This window comes from Rosa rugosa, chromosome 4 (genome assembly GCF_958449725.1).
Source record: "Rosa rugosa chromosome 4, drRosRugo1.1, whole genome shotgun sequence".
NCBI lineage: Eukaryota > Viridiplantae > Streptophyta > Magnoliopsida > Rosales > Rosaceae > Rosa > Rosa rugosa.
The window spans coordinates 51,968,986-51,986,731 of NC_084823.1; the positions used below are offsets into that span (position 1 = coordinate 51,968,986).

Here is a 17,746-nt window from a genome sequence, read left to right on the forward strand (position 1 = left end):
CCGTTGAGATGCATAGCTGCTCCATATTGAACCCGATGTGAGAGTAGACCAACTAAGAGATATCAGAGCTGCCAAGTTAAGAGACATGAGATCACGTAGCCCAAGGCCCCCCCTCCTTCTTTGGCACACAAACCTGCCGCCAAGAAACGATGACAAGTTTTCTTTTTGATAAATCTCCAGACCAAATAAAGTTTCGAGCACATGTAGACAAGTGTTTCAATAGTGAAAAAGGCCACAAGTACATAGAGAAACAACAAATTTGAGATTTAACATCAGTGCAGTAAACTTTAATTTCCGTTTCAACAATAAAATAAAAATATATGCAACAATGGTCTTCAAACGATTATGAATAGAGATATTCAAGTTCTTTCACGTTTAGTGACAACGTGAGTTAATTGTTATTCTCATTTGACTTGTTCAAAGCTTCAAAATGATATAATATGAGTTTGAACTAGATAATGGATGCAGAACTCGATCATAATAAAAAGTAATTTGGTATTGCTCATTAGGACATGTGAAAATGATATAGTGCTTTCATATGGCATGACATCAGATCAGGACCCCAAAGTAAAGGTCTATAATCCCTTTTCATTTAGTAAAGATATGACATGTAATCATACTAATTAAATTACCTTTTCATTCTCCTTGTAATGTTTTCTTCCACGTGAATAAATTATATATATATAAAAAAAAAATACTTCCTCACACTAGATAATGTGGTAGGTCCGTAGGAAAGGTGATTATGTAGTCGGGGCAAGTTGTTTTTGGTTTTCCTTTCAAAGTTTCATGATTGATTTCTAATGTATCTTAACAAGGTTATTTGTGTTGAAGTTATTGTGTTTCGCACTATTTTCTCTTAAATGATCACCTTCTTAAGATGGATGAAAAATATCAATTTTTTTTATTTTAAAAAAAAGAAAGGAAATTCACACCCACTATTTCTATCTACAGTTCCACACTCCATTTTTTTTTTTTTTTTGGTATATCAAATTTTGTCTTATAGATCTCAACCAAATTATCTCTTTTGCATAGACTAAAACTCAAATTTGCTATAGCAGATTTGGTTTGGGCTGCAACTGGAAATCTTCTTTGTCACAATGCAGGTTCAAGTTGCACCCTAGTCAAGGAGCCCAAAAACTCAATAAGAATCCAAAAACGTTGTTCTAGAAAAGGGCACAGCCATTTGGGATCAAATATTAGAGGAAGAAATCAGAAGTGAACATATATTTGTCTAGAAGGAAGGTGTGTGAAACTGGGAATATGACGTTTATAATGAGTCTGATACATCATTAGCAGCGCCTCTTCCATCACACGAGTCATGGACCACAACCTTTTCTTACTTTAGAAAGTTCAATTCCAAGGCATTGATGTAGAAATTTTCCTTTGCTTCTTATTCAGATAGAACGACTAAATAAGTAAATAGTAGTGTCGTGCAAGCCAAGTGTTATACAACATAAATGAATGGTTAGATTGCATTAAATACACTTTTTATTTATTAAAAATAAAGTTGATAATAAATATCAAGGATTGAGATTATTTTATAAGGGTTGGGTCACTTGCACCGTCGGTGCATAGAATAATTTCCACATTTATACATCAGAAAGATTCGCTAAAAGAAAGGTACATCATCACAATTACATTATATGTTTGAACTTCAACACAAAGGTGAGAAACCTTTGAGTCAATTCACGCCCAACTTAACCGAACTGAAGTGCATGATCCATAAACACCAGCATATGCAATCAGGCAATCAGGGACCATGAAACTGCGAAAGTGAAACTGAGGCTCACAGGTGCAGAACGCATCTCAGTGACTGGCCTTCAACGAGCAACTTAAACGCATCATTTATCTTCTCGAAGGGAAGCTCATGTGTTATGAACTCGTCTAATTGGACCACCTGATGAGATAAAAATTTGTTCAGAACTGGAAATGAACATGTACTAGAATAGTGGAACTAGATACTAACCCCTTGCATGCATTCTTTGGCAAAACGGGGGAGTTGGCTCTTCCCTTTGAAGCCTCCAAACACAGATCCAATAATTCCTCGACCATGAAACAACTCCATTGGATGGAGGGGAAGCATTTTTGGTGTTGCATGAATTCCCAATAATATCACAGTACACCCCCATCCCTACAATAACATTTAGAAAAAAAAATACTCTACATTAATAATCGGAAACATTCTATGAAATGAAAAGGTGCCAAGTAATTTCAAGTACTTCTCGAATTTTCTTCGAGGTATAGGGTAAGATGTTTGTAAACTGTTTAAAGAAGCTTAGGAGCCAATGGGCATAAGCTCTAAAAAAGATAAAAGTTAAAACACCGTGTTTTGACAAATTACTTCAAAAATAAATTAAGAAGAGATACTAAACGAATTAACATCTTTTTTTAAACAATCAGTTGAAAAATGTCTCCTGACTTTGACCTAGCCGCTCTGCTAGGGTTTCCTCGTTGGCCCTCTCGCCTTCGACAAAATTCCAAATCTATGGCTATTGCCACAAACTCCCCCTTCTCCGGCGTGTCATGCTTTGCTTTAGGGTGCGCTGCAGGTCGTTTCTCTTTGCTTTTCCTTTTCCTTGGACTCGCTGTTAGCGGTTTTGATGGAGGACTGTTTGATCCGGGATTGGCTCTTTCTTTGATTCCTGTTGGGTCGGGTGATGGAGGTTCTGGGGATAACGCAATTGATCCGTGGAGGTGGAGGGGTTTTCTACCCTCTGGTATTCGCGTCAATGGCAGCTTAACAACCTGCTTGAGCCTAGAGCATCATCGAGGGCCAGTCGCGGCTGCTGCTGCTGAAGTTGATGGCGGCAATTTGGTGTTGGTGAAGGACGACGCTCTGACTCCGTCTGGGAGTGGTCTGTGTCGGCTTGGTCGTGGTGGCTTGTTGGTGGAATGGTACCGGTGCTTTACGGCGGCGGCGCGGGACGGAGGTGGTGGTTGTGCAGGTGTCACCCACTGGGCCGTGTTCAATCGGAGCTCTAACCCTAGCGTTTGGTCTCCTGGCTTTGGGCTTTTTTGGCTCAGGTTTCTTTGGGTGTGGGCTGGCCCTATGCTTTGGGGCTGCTGGATTAGGGTGTCTTGGGCTCTAACTACATGTTGCTTTGTTTTTTCAGATGATGGAGTTGAGGGTGAATTTTCATCCTCTTCTCCTAGTACTCTTTAATTTCTTCTTCAGGTCGCAGGAACTATTAACTCTGTTGTTCTTTTAACTCTTCAGAGTTCTTAGTTCTTGTTTAGAATAAAAGTGCGTAACTTTAAAAGGTGGGTGTACTTGGGGTATTTGGTTTCTTATTCTATCTTTAGAATAGGATTTTAGAGTACTCTGTAAACGACGTTTTATGACGACTCTTAGGGGTACGTCGTTTTTGTACTGCTTGCTAAATTATAATGAATGGATGACCTTTTTACTCAAAAAAAAAAAACGAATTAACTATCTTGAAGAAATTACCACCATGTACAATTAGTCAATTAATGGTCACAAACTCACAATCATAGATAAATTGTATAGAGAATAAGTACCTCATGTGTGGAAAGAAAGGCTTCCCGGAGAACATCGGAGTTTCCTACACACTCAAAGCTATAGTCCACACCTCCTTCTGTTATTTCCCTGATTCTCTGCTAACAATATATATCGGCCAATGAATTGTTAATATATATTGAATTCAATTACAGTCCGGAAGAAGAAGAAGAAAATAATATAAATATAGAGAATTCAATTGTTGAAAGACCACGTAATCTGGAAGTAGATTTAGTATTCATTATTGTAACACATAGAACTGACCTCATGCAAAGGCTTTCCTGGGTCGCGGGGGTTTATGAAATCTGTGACTCCCTGTTGCCTCTAAAAATCACCTCGGCCAGAAAGCCGAGAGATCAAGGAACAAATGTCCTTCTTGATGAGTAGATTGCGGGGCGTGCCAGCACACGGCCAGAAGGCCAAGTGTGCAATTGTAGATGTAGAAGATGTAGTGCGCGTGTTCTGACTTCGTCGAGCGACTGAAAGCCGAGGAAGGAACAATCTCGGCTAAGGGTTCGATGCCTTTGGATCAAGGACTTTTGGGTTGTTCAATGGATGAGTCGCAAATAGTGATTGGTAACCGAACAATTAATTGCGTTAAAACTACTCCTAGTGCAAGAAATAAACACAATAGTAAAAGAGCAAGAAAATAAACTCTAGATTAAGAGCGATAAAGTAAATCGCAGGAAAGTAAATAGCGATAAAGTAAAGAGCGGAAAAAGAAAATAATAAATGGCTTGAAGAATAAAACTATCAACTATTATCAAAAAGTAACAAAGGAAATTATTGAAATAGCGATACTAGATTACAAGAAAAACAAAGGAAATTGACTCGAACTAGTAGAGCTAACAACTAAGAATTGAAAAGAGAATGAAACTAATCTGGAGCTAAGAAAAATAAAAGGAAACCCATGATGGAGTTTTGGCTGGAGATGTGTCTGTGTTGATATGTCGATTGCTTCTTTATATAAAGGTGGACTTGCTTGTAGTTGTAGAAGCCTTTCACGAATCCAATTCTTGTGCTCATCTCTGGAACTTCTTTGACAATTAAAACTCTATCTTCATGTGATGAATATCGGCCACGTACTAGTTTCTTCACGGGGTAGTAATCTTCTTCTTGTTAAAGTCCTTATCTAACTATAATTGAAGTTGGTTCAAAAGCCCACATACTTTGGTTTCATTCTTCTATTACAGTCCCTCATGCACTAAAATGCTAATCTTGCATGCAAACTCCTAATTTGATAAGTCCTAACATGTTGTACCACGTGAAGGTCTTGGAAACTAACAATTGCCAAGTTGGATTAGTAAAACTAATCCATGAGCACCAGTACGTGCATGACCTTGACTTCCTTGATATTTATCTCGACCTTAATCAGAAGATATAATAAAACATTCTTTTGCTATGATGCCTTCTTCCTATTAACATATCCTCAAGATAACAACACATTAATAATGAGAAATTCGTTAATCATTATCTTGATTCTCCCTTCAATGGTTATGACTTGATGAAATGAAGGTCGATAAACCGGGTGTAAACATAGCCCCCCCATTTTCTTGAGCATCGGCGAGTCTCGCCGAATGGTTAAGGAAATGTAAGCGCTTGAACTTGTAAATCTACTCGCCCCGCTTGTCATAAGTGGTGAATCATGGTGGAGAATCTGTTACATTCGTAACTCTTGGTCAAGCTAATTAAGGCTCAAACAAAAGGTAATTGCAAGCGTCCATAGAACCATTAAACCATATATATGAAACCTTCCAAATTCAAATTAGTGATCCATCTCTGTGCCTTTTGTTAGCTCATTTGACGTTGACACCAGTACATGGACTTCTTAACTGGCCATGAATCAACAAATAATCTCTGTATTACCAGAGAGCACCACCACCAAATATCATGGAATAATTAAAAGCCTGAAGTCAAAACTAATATGGTAATATGCATGCATGCAAGCTTCGATCAAGAATCCATTTGCACCCAGTAAAATCAAATTCTCATTCAATACTTATGCGGGGACCTCATCTCTAGTGCCTGAACATGTAAGAATAAATGACTATGGAATTGAATTATATATGGCATGAACTTTTCTTAGAGCAATTAGGATATACTATGCTCCAGTAACCAAGATTGCTCTTCCATGCCTAAAAAACCTTGACCTCTTACTTCACCGTTGAATTTGCATGCAACACCTGTTGCTTTATTCCTTTTCGGCCTTTTCGACTTTGGCCGTTAGTAGACCAGATCAAAGAATACAAGAGTGAACATGAACAAGTTCCGCCTATAATTTGCACCTCTTGCCGCGGCCATTCTTTTTTTCTAAAAATTACACTTCCAATCCTTTTAGCCGTGGAGCTTTCTTTATTATTTTAAAATCTAAATACACCAAAGCAGAGAATTATAGGACAAAGTCGTCATGCCCAACTGGGAGGTGGCCACCAATGTTTAATCTTAAATCCTACACTTCCTATGTTCGCGGCCTAAATTTCATGGTGTTGAAGACCGCGAAGTATTGAACTCATTGGGTACTTAGCGAGATCATTCCGCTCTTTGGACTCTACATATGGTGAATTCCTAAGTACCCCCACCGCGAAGAAGTTACCAAATTGTTTCTTCAATTCTAATTTAGCCGATATTGCTATCATCACATCTGCTTTGTTTCCAATTACCATGTCAGTATACATGGTTTCTTCAAGTGTAGGAACCTCATGCTTTACCAAATGGTGGTCAGTGAGCCCCCCGAGTTTAAGGTCATTAAAGTAGTGATTTGGCTCATCGTCTTCATATGCATCGTGGAATGGCTTTATGTTGAAGACAAAATTTGGTTCATGAAAATTTGTTCGTAATTGATTGAATTGCATACAATCAACAACGCCTAGAAATATTTATTGTCCCACTGGGCGTGCCAAAAGATGTTGCCTCTAAAAATCACCTCGGCCAGAAAGCCGAGAGATCAAGGAACAAATGTCATTCTTGGTGAGTAGATTGCGGGGCGTGCCAGCACACGGCCAGAAGGCCAAGTGTGCAATTGTAGTTGTTGTAGATGTAGTTCTGACTTATCAAGCAATTGTTGGCCGAGGAAGGAACTGATTCTCGGCCGATAGTTCGCTGCCTTTGGATCAAGGACTTGATGGCTGAAGGTCGGGTGAATTGGGTGTGGTTGTGAGAGTGTGAGTGAATATGAATTGTCTGGTCACCGGGCTTAAGTCAATTGGATCTAAATAATAACAAGTAACTGTAAAGGTGAACTCGTAACGGATGAAATCTTCAAGATTGATAGCTACTATGCGACTACGAACAGTAAATAACATGATCAAACAAATAAAGCATAAAGACAATAAGGAGCAAATAAAAGATAATAACAACGAAACTGAAATATGGAATGGCAGAAAATTATTAACTATTGTTTGAAAGAAAACAAAGAGAACAATTCAAAATCGATACTAGGCTACAAGGAAATTAAAGCAATTGAAATTGTAACTAGCAGAGCAAATAAACTATGGAAACAGACGGAACTTCTACCTAAGCAAAAGGTAACACGAAAATAAGAAAAGCTTGATGGCTTGAGTTTCTGGAGTTGTGTCTGTGTTGATATGTCGATTGCTTCTTTATATAAAGGTGGACTTGCTTGTAGTTGTAGAAGCCTTTCACGAATCCAATTCTTGTGCTCATCTCTGGGGGGGCTATGTTTACACCCGGGGGTTTAGCCTATATCCACATTACAAAATGGAGTACAAAGCATGCGAATAGTACTTACCTAATTAGCATATATATTTTAATATCTTATATAAATAAACAAGAATCTAAAAAAAAAAAAAGAGAATACCAAATTACCAATACCTTTGATGAATTTATTAGGGTTCATGTCAACACCAATTATTTTAGATGCTCCTCTAGCTTTGGCTCCTTCAGCAACCTGACACAAAAATTTTCATTTAGTTAAATAATTGGATAATAAAGGAAATCCTCCCCAGTTGATCAAGACTAGCACAATTAATAGTCAGTTGGGATTTAGAAATAATAATATATTATTCATGTTAGATCTTACAGAATAATATGGGTCTAGGGTACCTTGATGTATGTCATACCCTTATTTTTTTATTTTTAATAAATTAATGTAGTGGAAACTTATTGAACTGGTTAACAAGTTACCCACTTAAATGTTGACATGTGTCATTTTTAAAAATAAAATTTACCATATTAACAACACATTCTATCTTGATATGTAATATTGTTCAGAAACATGTAACAAATATTGTTAAAATAATAAATTACACCTAGTAGAACTAAAATTACGACTTATGACCACACTTATTGTGGTTATTGTAATTAAGTAATGAAAGGTGTAAATATCATAGTTGGACAACATTTATCAAATGGAGAACACTGATTATCAAATGGAGAAGCTCCTTACAATACTAAGTACTTACATATCTTTTGATTTGTATTAATTTACCATGTTCATAACACAAATGTTGTCGGAATTATAAAATGGTTGATAATCTTATAAATGATATCGTTTTTGAAGTAATTACTACAAATAGAACAAAAGTTACCGCTTTTACATCAATTGTTGGGGGTTGTGGTAAAATATGTAGTCAATGTAGTAATAATTTCATTAATGATAAAAACATAAAGATTTACCACTCTGACAACAAATTTGTTGTCACACTTGTTAAATTGTCCATAAACTAGAACATTAGTTTAGGTGGAGTAATTACTACAAATAGAACAAGAATTATCGCTTTTACATCAATTGACGTGGATTGTGGTAAAATGCATGGTCATTGAAGTAATCATTTCATTAATGATAAAAACATAAAGATTTACCACTGCGAAAACAAATTGATTGTCACACATGTTAAATTGTCCATAAACTAGTACATAGGTTGTAGGTGGCGTAATTACTACAATTAGAACAAAGATTATTGTTTTTAATTATACCAATTGTTGTAGTTTGTGGTCAATTACGTCGACTATTAATTACTTCGACGATGGAAATTACATAATATATTACTTTAGTTACTCCAGGGAGAACTTCATTACACCAATGAGGACATACGTGGTTTTAGTCAAAATATAATAGTTTACCTATATAATAACACATTGTGATAATATTTGTAAATTAGTTCAAAAAGCAGTAATAACAAGCTATACATGAAGTAGTTACTACATCTAAAACAAATATTATCTATTTTTACATTAATTGTTGTGGTTGTCATAAAATGCATGTAAGAAGAATTATATTTGGTTAAGGAAACTACTAATGATATAATTAATTAGTAATAAAGACTATTTACTAATTCCGTGAGCCCAAGTTAGAAGGCTTTTGTTTTTAATAAGGAAAAAATGTAATTGTCAATTGTGTAATTCTCAATTGATAATCAAAAATTAATCAAACATTAATTGGCTAATGATAAAATTAATTAGTGATAAAGACTCTTTAACAAATAGTAGTTCGGTGAACCTAGATTAGAAGGTTTTTTTAATTTTCTTTTTTAAAAAGGAAAAAACGTAATTGTCAATTTTCAATTAATAATCAAACAATAATTGACTAAGAGCTAAACAGGTTACCAAATTTTAAATATTTTGGAATATTAGATATATTACTTATCCAATGGTCCAAAATATTTAACAAAATGAGGGAATGACAAACACTCAGGTACCTAAGAAAATTCCGAATAATATGATTCTTCTGATTATAGACTACTATTTTTTTTTTTTTGTTGTCAAGTCTGCACCAAGTTAAGTGAGAACATCTTTTCTTTTATCCTGCTACATGAATTATAGATTCACAATAACAAAAACATATGTACCCAGCTAGTAAATTAGTAGTAATATATAGTTTATCCAAAGTCAGCTTCTTCACTATAATAAAACTCCAAGTCAATTCATTTGGTATAATGTCCAGCGCATACCTGCTGAAAGCCTGACACCTCAATTAATCGTCAAATGCATGCATGCAACTTCTCCAGCAAAAAATATAGACATTTATTTATTTTTCTTTCGGTGATACTGGCCGGAGAGAAACGCATCCCAGATATAACCTCATAATAATCCTTCATCACTCTCTCTAGCAACTTAGGCTAACCCAAATGCTAAAAATCTACATCTATGAGTATCAGAATTTAGCACGTGAAACTCACAACAAATGGGCCAACATGCAAGAGAAACCGAAAATGAGTGACAAAACAGAAATGAAAAGAAACGAACTCACGGCAAGTCCAATGGCACCTAAACCAAAAATGGCGACTGTTGAGCTAGGATGAACATCAGCAGTATTCCATGCAGCACCAACTCCTAAAGAATAAAATTTTCAGATAAGTGAGAATCTGTATACATAAGATCGCTATCAAGTTTCGATGAAATCTTTTTTATTTTCTCTAATTTTGGACCATAATCGAGGACACGCCCACAAAAATTCTTGATTGTAATTGAGCGAAATGATTTTTAATCCACCAAATAATTATTTCTTGGCAAACACTTATGTAATTACATACCAGTAGAAGCACCGCAACTGAGCAACGTCATCTTCTTGAGGGGAGCTTCCGAGTCAATCTTGATAACACAAGCGGACTCAAGAACTGTGTACTCGCTGAAGGTTGAAGTGTTAAGAAAATGATATATGGGTTTTTTGTCACCCTCCTTTGTTATTATTGAGAACCTTGTTTTACCGTCGCTGTTCATCACCCTCTTCATTGGGTTTACTCCAAAGTTGTTGCAAATGTTAGTTTTCTGATGCCTGCAGCAGATGCAGTAACCGCACTCTCCGTTGAAAATAGGGATCACATGATCCCCTTCTTTCATGTCTGTCACACCTTCACCAACGCTCTCAACAATTCTGCTCATCAAAATATTAAATAAAGGATATGAATTTCCGATCGACATGCTATAAACTCTCGGTATATTTTAAAGCTGGTGTGTAAGATGGTGTCGGTGTAAATCTATGACTTACCCGGCTGCTTCATGACCTAGAATTCGAGGAAACGCTCGTTGAGCTTCATTCTTCAACAACAAAAATAAGAAAATTAATTAAGTACAGAAATGTTATATTCTCACACAATTCGGGTTACATTGTCAGATAATTAATCTGGATCACTTAGGTTATTCATACATAATGCATGTGCAATTCACAACGTAAGAGTCGTATGTTGCCCGACTAGAGGTCAGGTAAGAAAACATTATTGAATGGAGAAAGGTAAAAGCTTTGATTCATGGGCATGCATGTATACCTCTCCTTTCCAAGCACTAAGATCAGTGTGACAGATTGAGGTGAAGAGGATCTTGACTCGGACCTCCAGTTTCTGCGGCGGGTCAACTTGAACTTGTTCCATCACAAAAGGCTCCTCAGGACCCCAAACAACAGCAGCTTCATGATCGACCACCATTTATATCAGCCATGTAAGATTAAGTGTTCAACAAAATACATTTCTGAAACTAGCTCTTACCTTTGCAAGTGATCACCTTTCCGGTTGTCCTCTCCATCTGTATGTTGGCGCGCGTCTGTTTGATCTTAAACTTGATATATATGGGTATTCTGTATATGTTGGCAAAGGCGTATAAGCTAAAGGCTTTGTGATCTTTCCTATGAAAACCAGTGCATATATACCAAGAAGGGGGAATTTAGAAGGAAAATAAGAAGCTAGCTAGCCAGCAATAGAAGCAAACTCAGGATTTGGGTGCAATGAAGAGGGTGTGCAAAGGAGATGACATTATGTACATATGACTGTGAATCAGCTCTATAGATAGCTAGGATTATCTGTCATTTTTTCGTGTTTTTTTTTTTTTTTTTTTTGATAAGGGGTTATCTTTCATTGACTTTGTGAATAGTTTTTGTAAACGACCTAACAAAAAAATGGGTTACAACTTGCAACTAAGCCAAATAATAATGGGGTAGTGTGGAACTGTGGAATTGGTCCATGGCTAGCCAGGATTTGTTAATTTTCCATTTGGCATTATCAAATCTGTTGTTCCAAGCTGATTGGCTAATTGCTGAGGGCACCCAGTGGCCACTTAACTGTCATTTACTTTATTATATTCAAACTATACCCAGTTGATCTTTGCATAAAAGAAATTTCAATTCAACAACTTGAAAGTATTGTAATATTTGGATGTTTTGTTTTAACTATGAAAAATTATGAAAGTGACAGATTACTTGTATGGTACGTGGGAGGAAGTAAATTACGTACACATTTGGTAAATAATTACTCACCGGCCAGTTTTTCATTCTGTGAGAAGCAATGTTCTAACAGATGGCCTTCTTAACTATAAATAGCAGTCTTCAAGTGGCAGGTAATGGAATATCAAGAGCCAATCTTTCACACGATGAACCCTACACCAATTAATTTTAAGGTTTTAGATTATAAACTAATCCACCATGTTGGAGTGGAGAACACATCTCTCGGTTTAGCTCAGGTGGAGAAAAGTCCTATGCTAATAAGTTAGTTTGTTGGTCACATTCAATCCACCAAGCCCACAATAGTTTGTTGTGGTATTGTTCAAGTCCGGGCTGCGTTCGGATTTTGTTGGGCATTCAGACCGGGTCGGGTTGGCCCGAACCAAGTTGCACCAAAAAGGCACAAGATCGAATTTAGTCAAATACTTAATACTGGCAGAAGAAATGAACATTAATTTCCATAGATGAAAGGAGTGGAACTATGACGTTTAGGTGATGCATGGGACTCTTATTTAGAGGGATCAATACATCATTTTTCTGAGTCACGAACCACAACCATTTCATACTCTAAAAAGTAAATTTCTATACAAGACATTTTACGTGGTAAGAAAATTTATGGGATTCGATTTGGTTCTAGGGTTAATGAGCCTTTTGTAACAGAAAGGCAGTCGTACACTCAAAATTTTTAACAAACAAACTTTTCGTCTACAGAAAAACGTTGTAGTTTATATCTGATCACTAACTTGTTCCCTTGAAACTACTTACTCTTTTCCCACCCGCGCAATCCAAAACGTCTTTGCTTGCCTCACTCTTTGTTAATTTGCTTAACTCACCCACTCTCCTAATTCTCTTAAAACTCAGAGTCATATGGGGAATTGCATATATAACAACTCCTGGACTGAGAAACAATTCTAAGGCTATGTTATGGCTGTGCTTTTCAAAAAAGCTGGCTTCTGCTTATTTATGAGAATAAGTGGCTGAAAAGCAAAGCAGCTGAGTGTTTGGTAAACTGACTTTTTATAAGTGATGTCAGTGGTAAAAGTAGTGGCAGAGTGTTTGGTAAACTCAAACTGACTTGTGCTTTTTGTTTGTGGAATGACCAATTTGGACATGAAAGATTATATTGCCTTGATTGTTTGGTAATATAATGTAGTTCAAGTTTAAATAGAAGGTTATTTTGAGGATCTTACTCTTTTGAATACCTCAAGTCTTGCTAAATCTCATTATTCTTATGAACTGATGAAACACAACATCTATAAAATATAGTAATATACTTTGCCAGTAACTATGTACTCAAATCTATTTCTTCATCATGTAAAATTGCTTTGTACATCATGTAATCAAATCTATCAGAGTCATATTAAGCTCATTTCTATCTATGAATGGGATCTCAGTAGAGATTTTACAAACATAATTTCTCAACATTTACATGCAGAATTGCAATATCCACTTGAATTACAACAGACACACCTATACTTCTCAAATCAACTAATTGGTCACCATATAGTTATGATGGCCAAAGACAAGTTTACCCAGGCCACGAATTTCTCAACTAATTTCTCAAATCAACTCATTGACAATCTTTACCCATGTACTAGCCCGGCCAACATCAATGAGCCAGAAGCAGAATCTGAGCCTCCTGATGACAGAGACTGAAATGAGCCAAAAGCAGAATCTGAAGGAAAGGGAACTTTCGGAGGGAGGGCATATAACATGGCATCTGATAAAGCCTTCTCCAAATGGACTTTAGGAGGGCTTTCAGCTGTAGCATGAGGATGAAAGGGTTCCAGTTCATCCTGCATTAGTCACACGAAGACAATTTACTTGTATATTACAGTTACACACAGTATTAACAACAGAGACAAAAATAGAACACCTTCTGTGAACTATCACCACTACAAAATGGAGAGCTCAAAGGAGAACTTCTTTGCGTGTGTGATCTTGGACTATTTGCTTCAGAGGTAACTCCACTTTTTGTTTCTGCCCTCCCCTTCTGTTGAAGGCCGCGTGATATTAATGCTTTTAGACCAGTAAACCAGACTTCAGCTTCATCTTTATCCTTGCATATCTGGTATAAGCAATTAGCATCAAAGTGTACAAAATTAGTAAACAAAGTTTATTGAAGAACACCAGCAATAATAACAAACTATTCATACAGTTAATACCAAAAAGCGGAAAAGATTTGACAGAAAAATTCACAAAAATTATAATTTTTGAGAAGATAAACAGAAATTACTATGAAGGTTATCAATAATTTTCAGCAACGATAGTAAAATTCACAAAATTAAGGGAAAGACTAGTTGAGCTAGGAAACAGAACACCAAAGAATCAGATAGCAGGGCATCACCACCAAATAAGATGCTTACCGAATCTAAAGACCTGTCATCATATATAAGAGAAAATGACTTATATTCCTTCTCAGGCCGAGGATACCTTTGAAGATTGGCTGCAGTATATACAAATAAAGGAATGTTTTGTTACCATGTGACAACTAATAAATGAAGGAGAAATCAATATATGGGTATTGCAGCATTAAAATCTTCATCATAAGCAAACATCACATAAACATGCGGGCATATGTTATTACAAGGAATCAAAGATCACTTTCCTTGCAAGATCAAACACCTAAAAAGACCAATGTAGATAAACATAAAAACTCAAACATTGGATAGGTATATTCAGAATTGCATACAACTAAAACATTATAATTGCAAGTTACCAAAATTCTAATCTAAGCTTAGGAAATGACAACACCAGCTACCCCAAGTTAAGCTATAAAAACGATAATATCCGAAGCTTGTCGTTCAATAATCTACTACAATTTTAACTTATTGAGAACACTAATGCCATCTGTTTCTGCCCAGAGAGAACAGCAGCAGTGGAGAGAGGGTTATAAACTTCCACAAGTTAACCATCACCATCACATATATGTCCTAATCTTTTCTCATTCACTCTCCCAGCAATTTAATAATCTGGTCCTAAACCCAAATAACAGTCTTTAACTCAAATAAGCATACATTACATATAAATATTGCTGCAGAGAGTGAGAACAAAGAGTAAATTCCAATCTATAATTCTGAATCTAATCTTGTAGCACAGAGAGACATAATTCCAATCTATAACTGTTGCATAACCATCATGTTGAGATCAGTACCCAAAACCATAAGGCAACATTTGCCAAAATAAACACTCCTCGGTTCCAAAAACGTAGAGAAAGCAGAGTGCCCATATCTCTTTTCCCATGATCATTGTGAATGAACCAAAATCACAGTCCCAAATCAACCTAAACCCCCATTGATTCAGTACCCAATTACACGAATTGAAACTCAAATAGATACAAAACTGAAATTGAAACGGAAATCAACTTATAATAGATACAAAACCGAAATTGATACCCAAATCAACCTATAGTACCTTTTTTTCAAAGAAATTGAAACTGAAAAGTCTTCGAATTTGAACACGAAAGAGAAGAGTCTCCTGGCATTGTGTAATTGCTGAAACGAAGAGAGGATAGAAACCGGTATTTCCAAAATTTCATTAATCTACAGTATCTACCGCTACAATGACAAAAGCCGTCTCCTGCTTCTTCTAAAAGCAAGGGACTGCCGGCTTTGGCTTTTCGATCGAAAAAGCGTTGGCTTCTGGAAAAAGGAGGGGAGAAGCAGGTTTACCAAACGCAAACCGTTGAGGCGCTTATTAGCGGGGGAGCAAAAAAGGCCCCCCCCCCCCAAAACGCAGCCTTCGAGGGTGGAGAGTGAAAATGAGAGGGTATGGTACTCTTGCGCATTGTGAAGATTGTAAGCAAGGTTTTCGAGTACAAGCAGAGCAGGTGGCCTCGGGTTGTTGATTGAGGATGCATGCATGTAATCTCTCTAGTCAATATATAGATTGTTCTTATCTGATGGTGAAAGTTTGTAGAAAGAGAATAAAGGCGATCATAACAAGGCAGCAGCGTCAAGAATTATTATCCAAGACGGTACCTGTGGAGGAAGTGCTCTTAAGAATTCAGATCAGAGAAACATGGAAAAGTAATGGTTATGGTGCATAATTCTGCAGCAACAAGGTGGATGCCAGTTCTTGAAACAATCCCTGAATGAAGTGAGTAGGGGCATATATATGCACTATTTTAAATCTAATGCTTCACTTTAGGCAATCTATTTTATTTATTTTTTTAGGAGAAAGGAAAATATATTTCTGTGATCAAAAGATCATATGATTGTACAATGTCAATTTAAGGGATTCGAATATCACCCACTACATTCATTGCTCAAACTGACTGCACAAAGAGTCGGGCTAACATCCAAAAGGAAGTTGCAAAAAACCAAAATCCAAAAAGAAAATTGCAAAACCTAAAATCCAAAAGGAAAATGCAAAGAAACTAACAACTATATTTATTCTAACACAACCCTAGCTCTCCGTATTTGCAGAAATTAGCTTGGGCCCTAGAGACCATTTTGGTGTACCCATCCACTCGTCATTGCAGTGAACAACCTCGTTTTAGAGTCAAGTTAAGGTCAACCCACAACAAGCCCGCCAAGTGATAGGAGCATAAAATGCAACGAATTTATAGTTCAAACCTTTATACTTTTGCTTAGTTTATTCCTTAAAAAGATCAATTTAACTTTGTTATTTTTTTAGGTACTTTGAGAAGCAGTTAAGGAGAAAAGAGAGCTTCAATGGGGCAATCAAGGCACTTCACATGAAGTAGTGATGCAAAGGATGGAGTCTGATCATTCAATGGTCATAAAAATCAAGAGAAGATGGAGAAAGTTGCTGTGCAAAACAATTGCAGAGAAGCAGAAAACAGAGTATTAGAATCTGCTTTATTTTCTTCTGTCTTGGGAAGCTGTTTTGAAGAACCTTCGAGTGGAATTATGAAGAAAGGCCTGACAATATTTAAAGACCACATGTTCTACTATAACTACAGGCAAAGAGTTAGTCCAGAATGATAAAGAGGAAGCCGGAGGCTGTGCTCAAAATTGGTACCTCGAGAAGACTGTTTCCATCAGCTTTTCAGGAGGCTTTTTCAAGGACTTTTCTACTAGACTTAAGGGATGAAAATCATGAAGTTCTCCGCCCAGATTTGATATACAGTTCAAAATCAAGAATCTTCCAGAAAGGTGGTGGAATGCATAAGTTATGATGCTGCAAAGATGAGCAGAGGATAAGGAAAATCTGGAATTTCTGACAAGTCTTTCTGCGAAGTATTTTCAAGACCGTCGTTGGGCCACGTTTCAAAAAGCTTTCTAGAAGGTTTTTGCACGGTTTTGAAGAGTGACATCAGAAGTATTATGTGGCAAAATATCACCTTCGAATCTGCTAGGAACCCTTGTCAAATATGGAGAGGAAAATCAATCCTAGTTGAGAAAGGAAAGTGAATTAAAGGCTATATTTTCTAAAGATATTCTTGGCAGATTTTGGGACGAATTTTATTGGATTTTTGCTGCATTATACTTACCAAGAGACGGATAGAGAGACTTAAGGAAGGTTCAAAAGATTGTGTGGCAGCTAAGCAAGTGAAATTGGAGAAGAATAAGGAGAACTCAACCCGGTTTTGAGGAGGAAAGCTAGGGGCTTATAAACCATAAAAATAGGAGGCGTCTTTGCGTCATTGGCAGACCATACCATACAGATTTCACGCCTAAAAACACCCCTAACTCTCTGGTTTCGAAGCTCCATACAAGCATAAGGAAAAAAAAGCTGCCAAAGTCGCCATCTGCCACCACCGTGCCTCTTCACTCCTTTTCTGCGACTTTGTCTTCTTATTTTCAATATGTTACTGTGTGTTTACCTTAGAACAGTGAGTAGCTAAATACTTTGTGTTAGGGGCTAGTTTGAAGCCCTAAACTATGGTTCAAGTTTCATAATAAATTTCTATGTTTTAGTTACTTTGTCGATGAGATTGTTCTTTGGTTTTGGATTAGAAGTCTTTTATATGTACGTTTTATGTGGTTGCAAACATATAGGATATGCATGTAATTGGTGCTAGGTTAAATAGCAATTCACCTAATAGTTTTGTGATTTCAACCGAAGTAGTAAAGCTTCTCGCCAAGGTGTGTACC

At 36.6% G+C, this 17,746-nt stretch overlaps 1 protein-coding gene and 1 pseudogene across 3 annotated transcripts; both read right to left on the minus strand.

The window, feature by feature from the left end:
* Positions 1 to 1,592: 1,592 nt before the first annotated feature.
* Positions 1,593 to 11,194, minus strand: LOC133742118 (alcohol dehydrogenase-like 4; annotated as a pseudogene).
* A 1,835-nt stretch (positions 11,195 to 13,029) lies between these two features.
* Positions 13,030 to 15,909, minus strand: LOC133742208 (PH, RCC1 and FYVE domains-containing protein 1-like). Of its 3 annotated transcripts, none has more exons than XR_009862423.1 (4): positions 15,665 to 15,909; positions 14,051 to 14,130; positions 13,561 to 13,752; positions 13,030 to 13,480 (listed from the first exon to the last, which is right to left on the minus strand). XR_009862423.1 is itself a non-coding variant. In XM_062169882.1 (4 exons), the coding sequence occupies exons 1-4, from the start codon at positions 14,846 to 14,848 to the stop codon at positions 13,268 to 13,270; spliced, it is 495 nt and encodes a 164-aa protein (XP_062025866.1). In that variant the 5' UTR covers positions 14,849 to 15,089; the 3' UTR covers positions 13,030 to 13,267. The 3 variants fall into 3 exon arrangements, 1 of the variants encoding a protein (XP_062025866.1); XR_009862422.1 differs by having other exon boundaries at positions 15,099 to 15,907; XM_062169882.1 differs by lacking the exon at positions 15,665 to 15,909 and adding an exon at positions 14,839 to 15,089.
* Between the last annotated feature and the right edge of the window lie 1,837 nt (positions 15,910 to 17,746).

Bases quoted from the DNA above. Each gene is read 5' to 3' on its own strand.
- LOC133742208 (XM_062169882.1), bottom strand. The intron at 13,753-14,050 runs GTAAGCATCTTA...TGCTTATACCAG, and splicing joins ATGACAGGTCTTTAGATTCG to ATATGCAAGGATAAAGATGA. The intron at 13,481-13,560 runs GTGTTCTATTTT...TGACTAATGCAG, and splicing joins GTGGTGATAGTTCACAGAAG to GATGAACTGGAACCCTTTCA.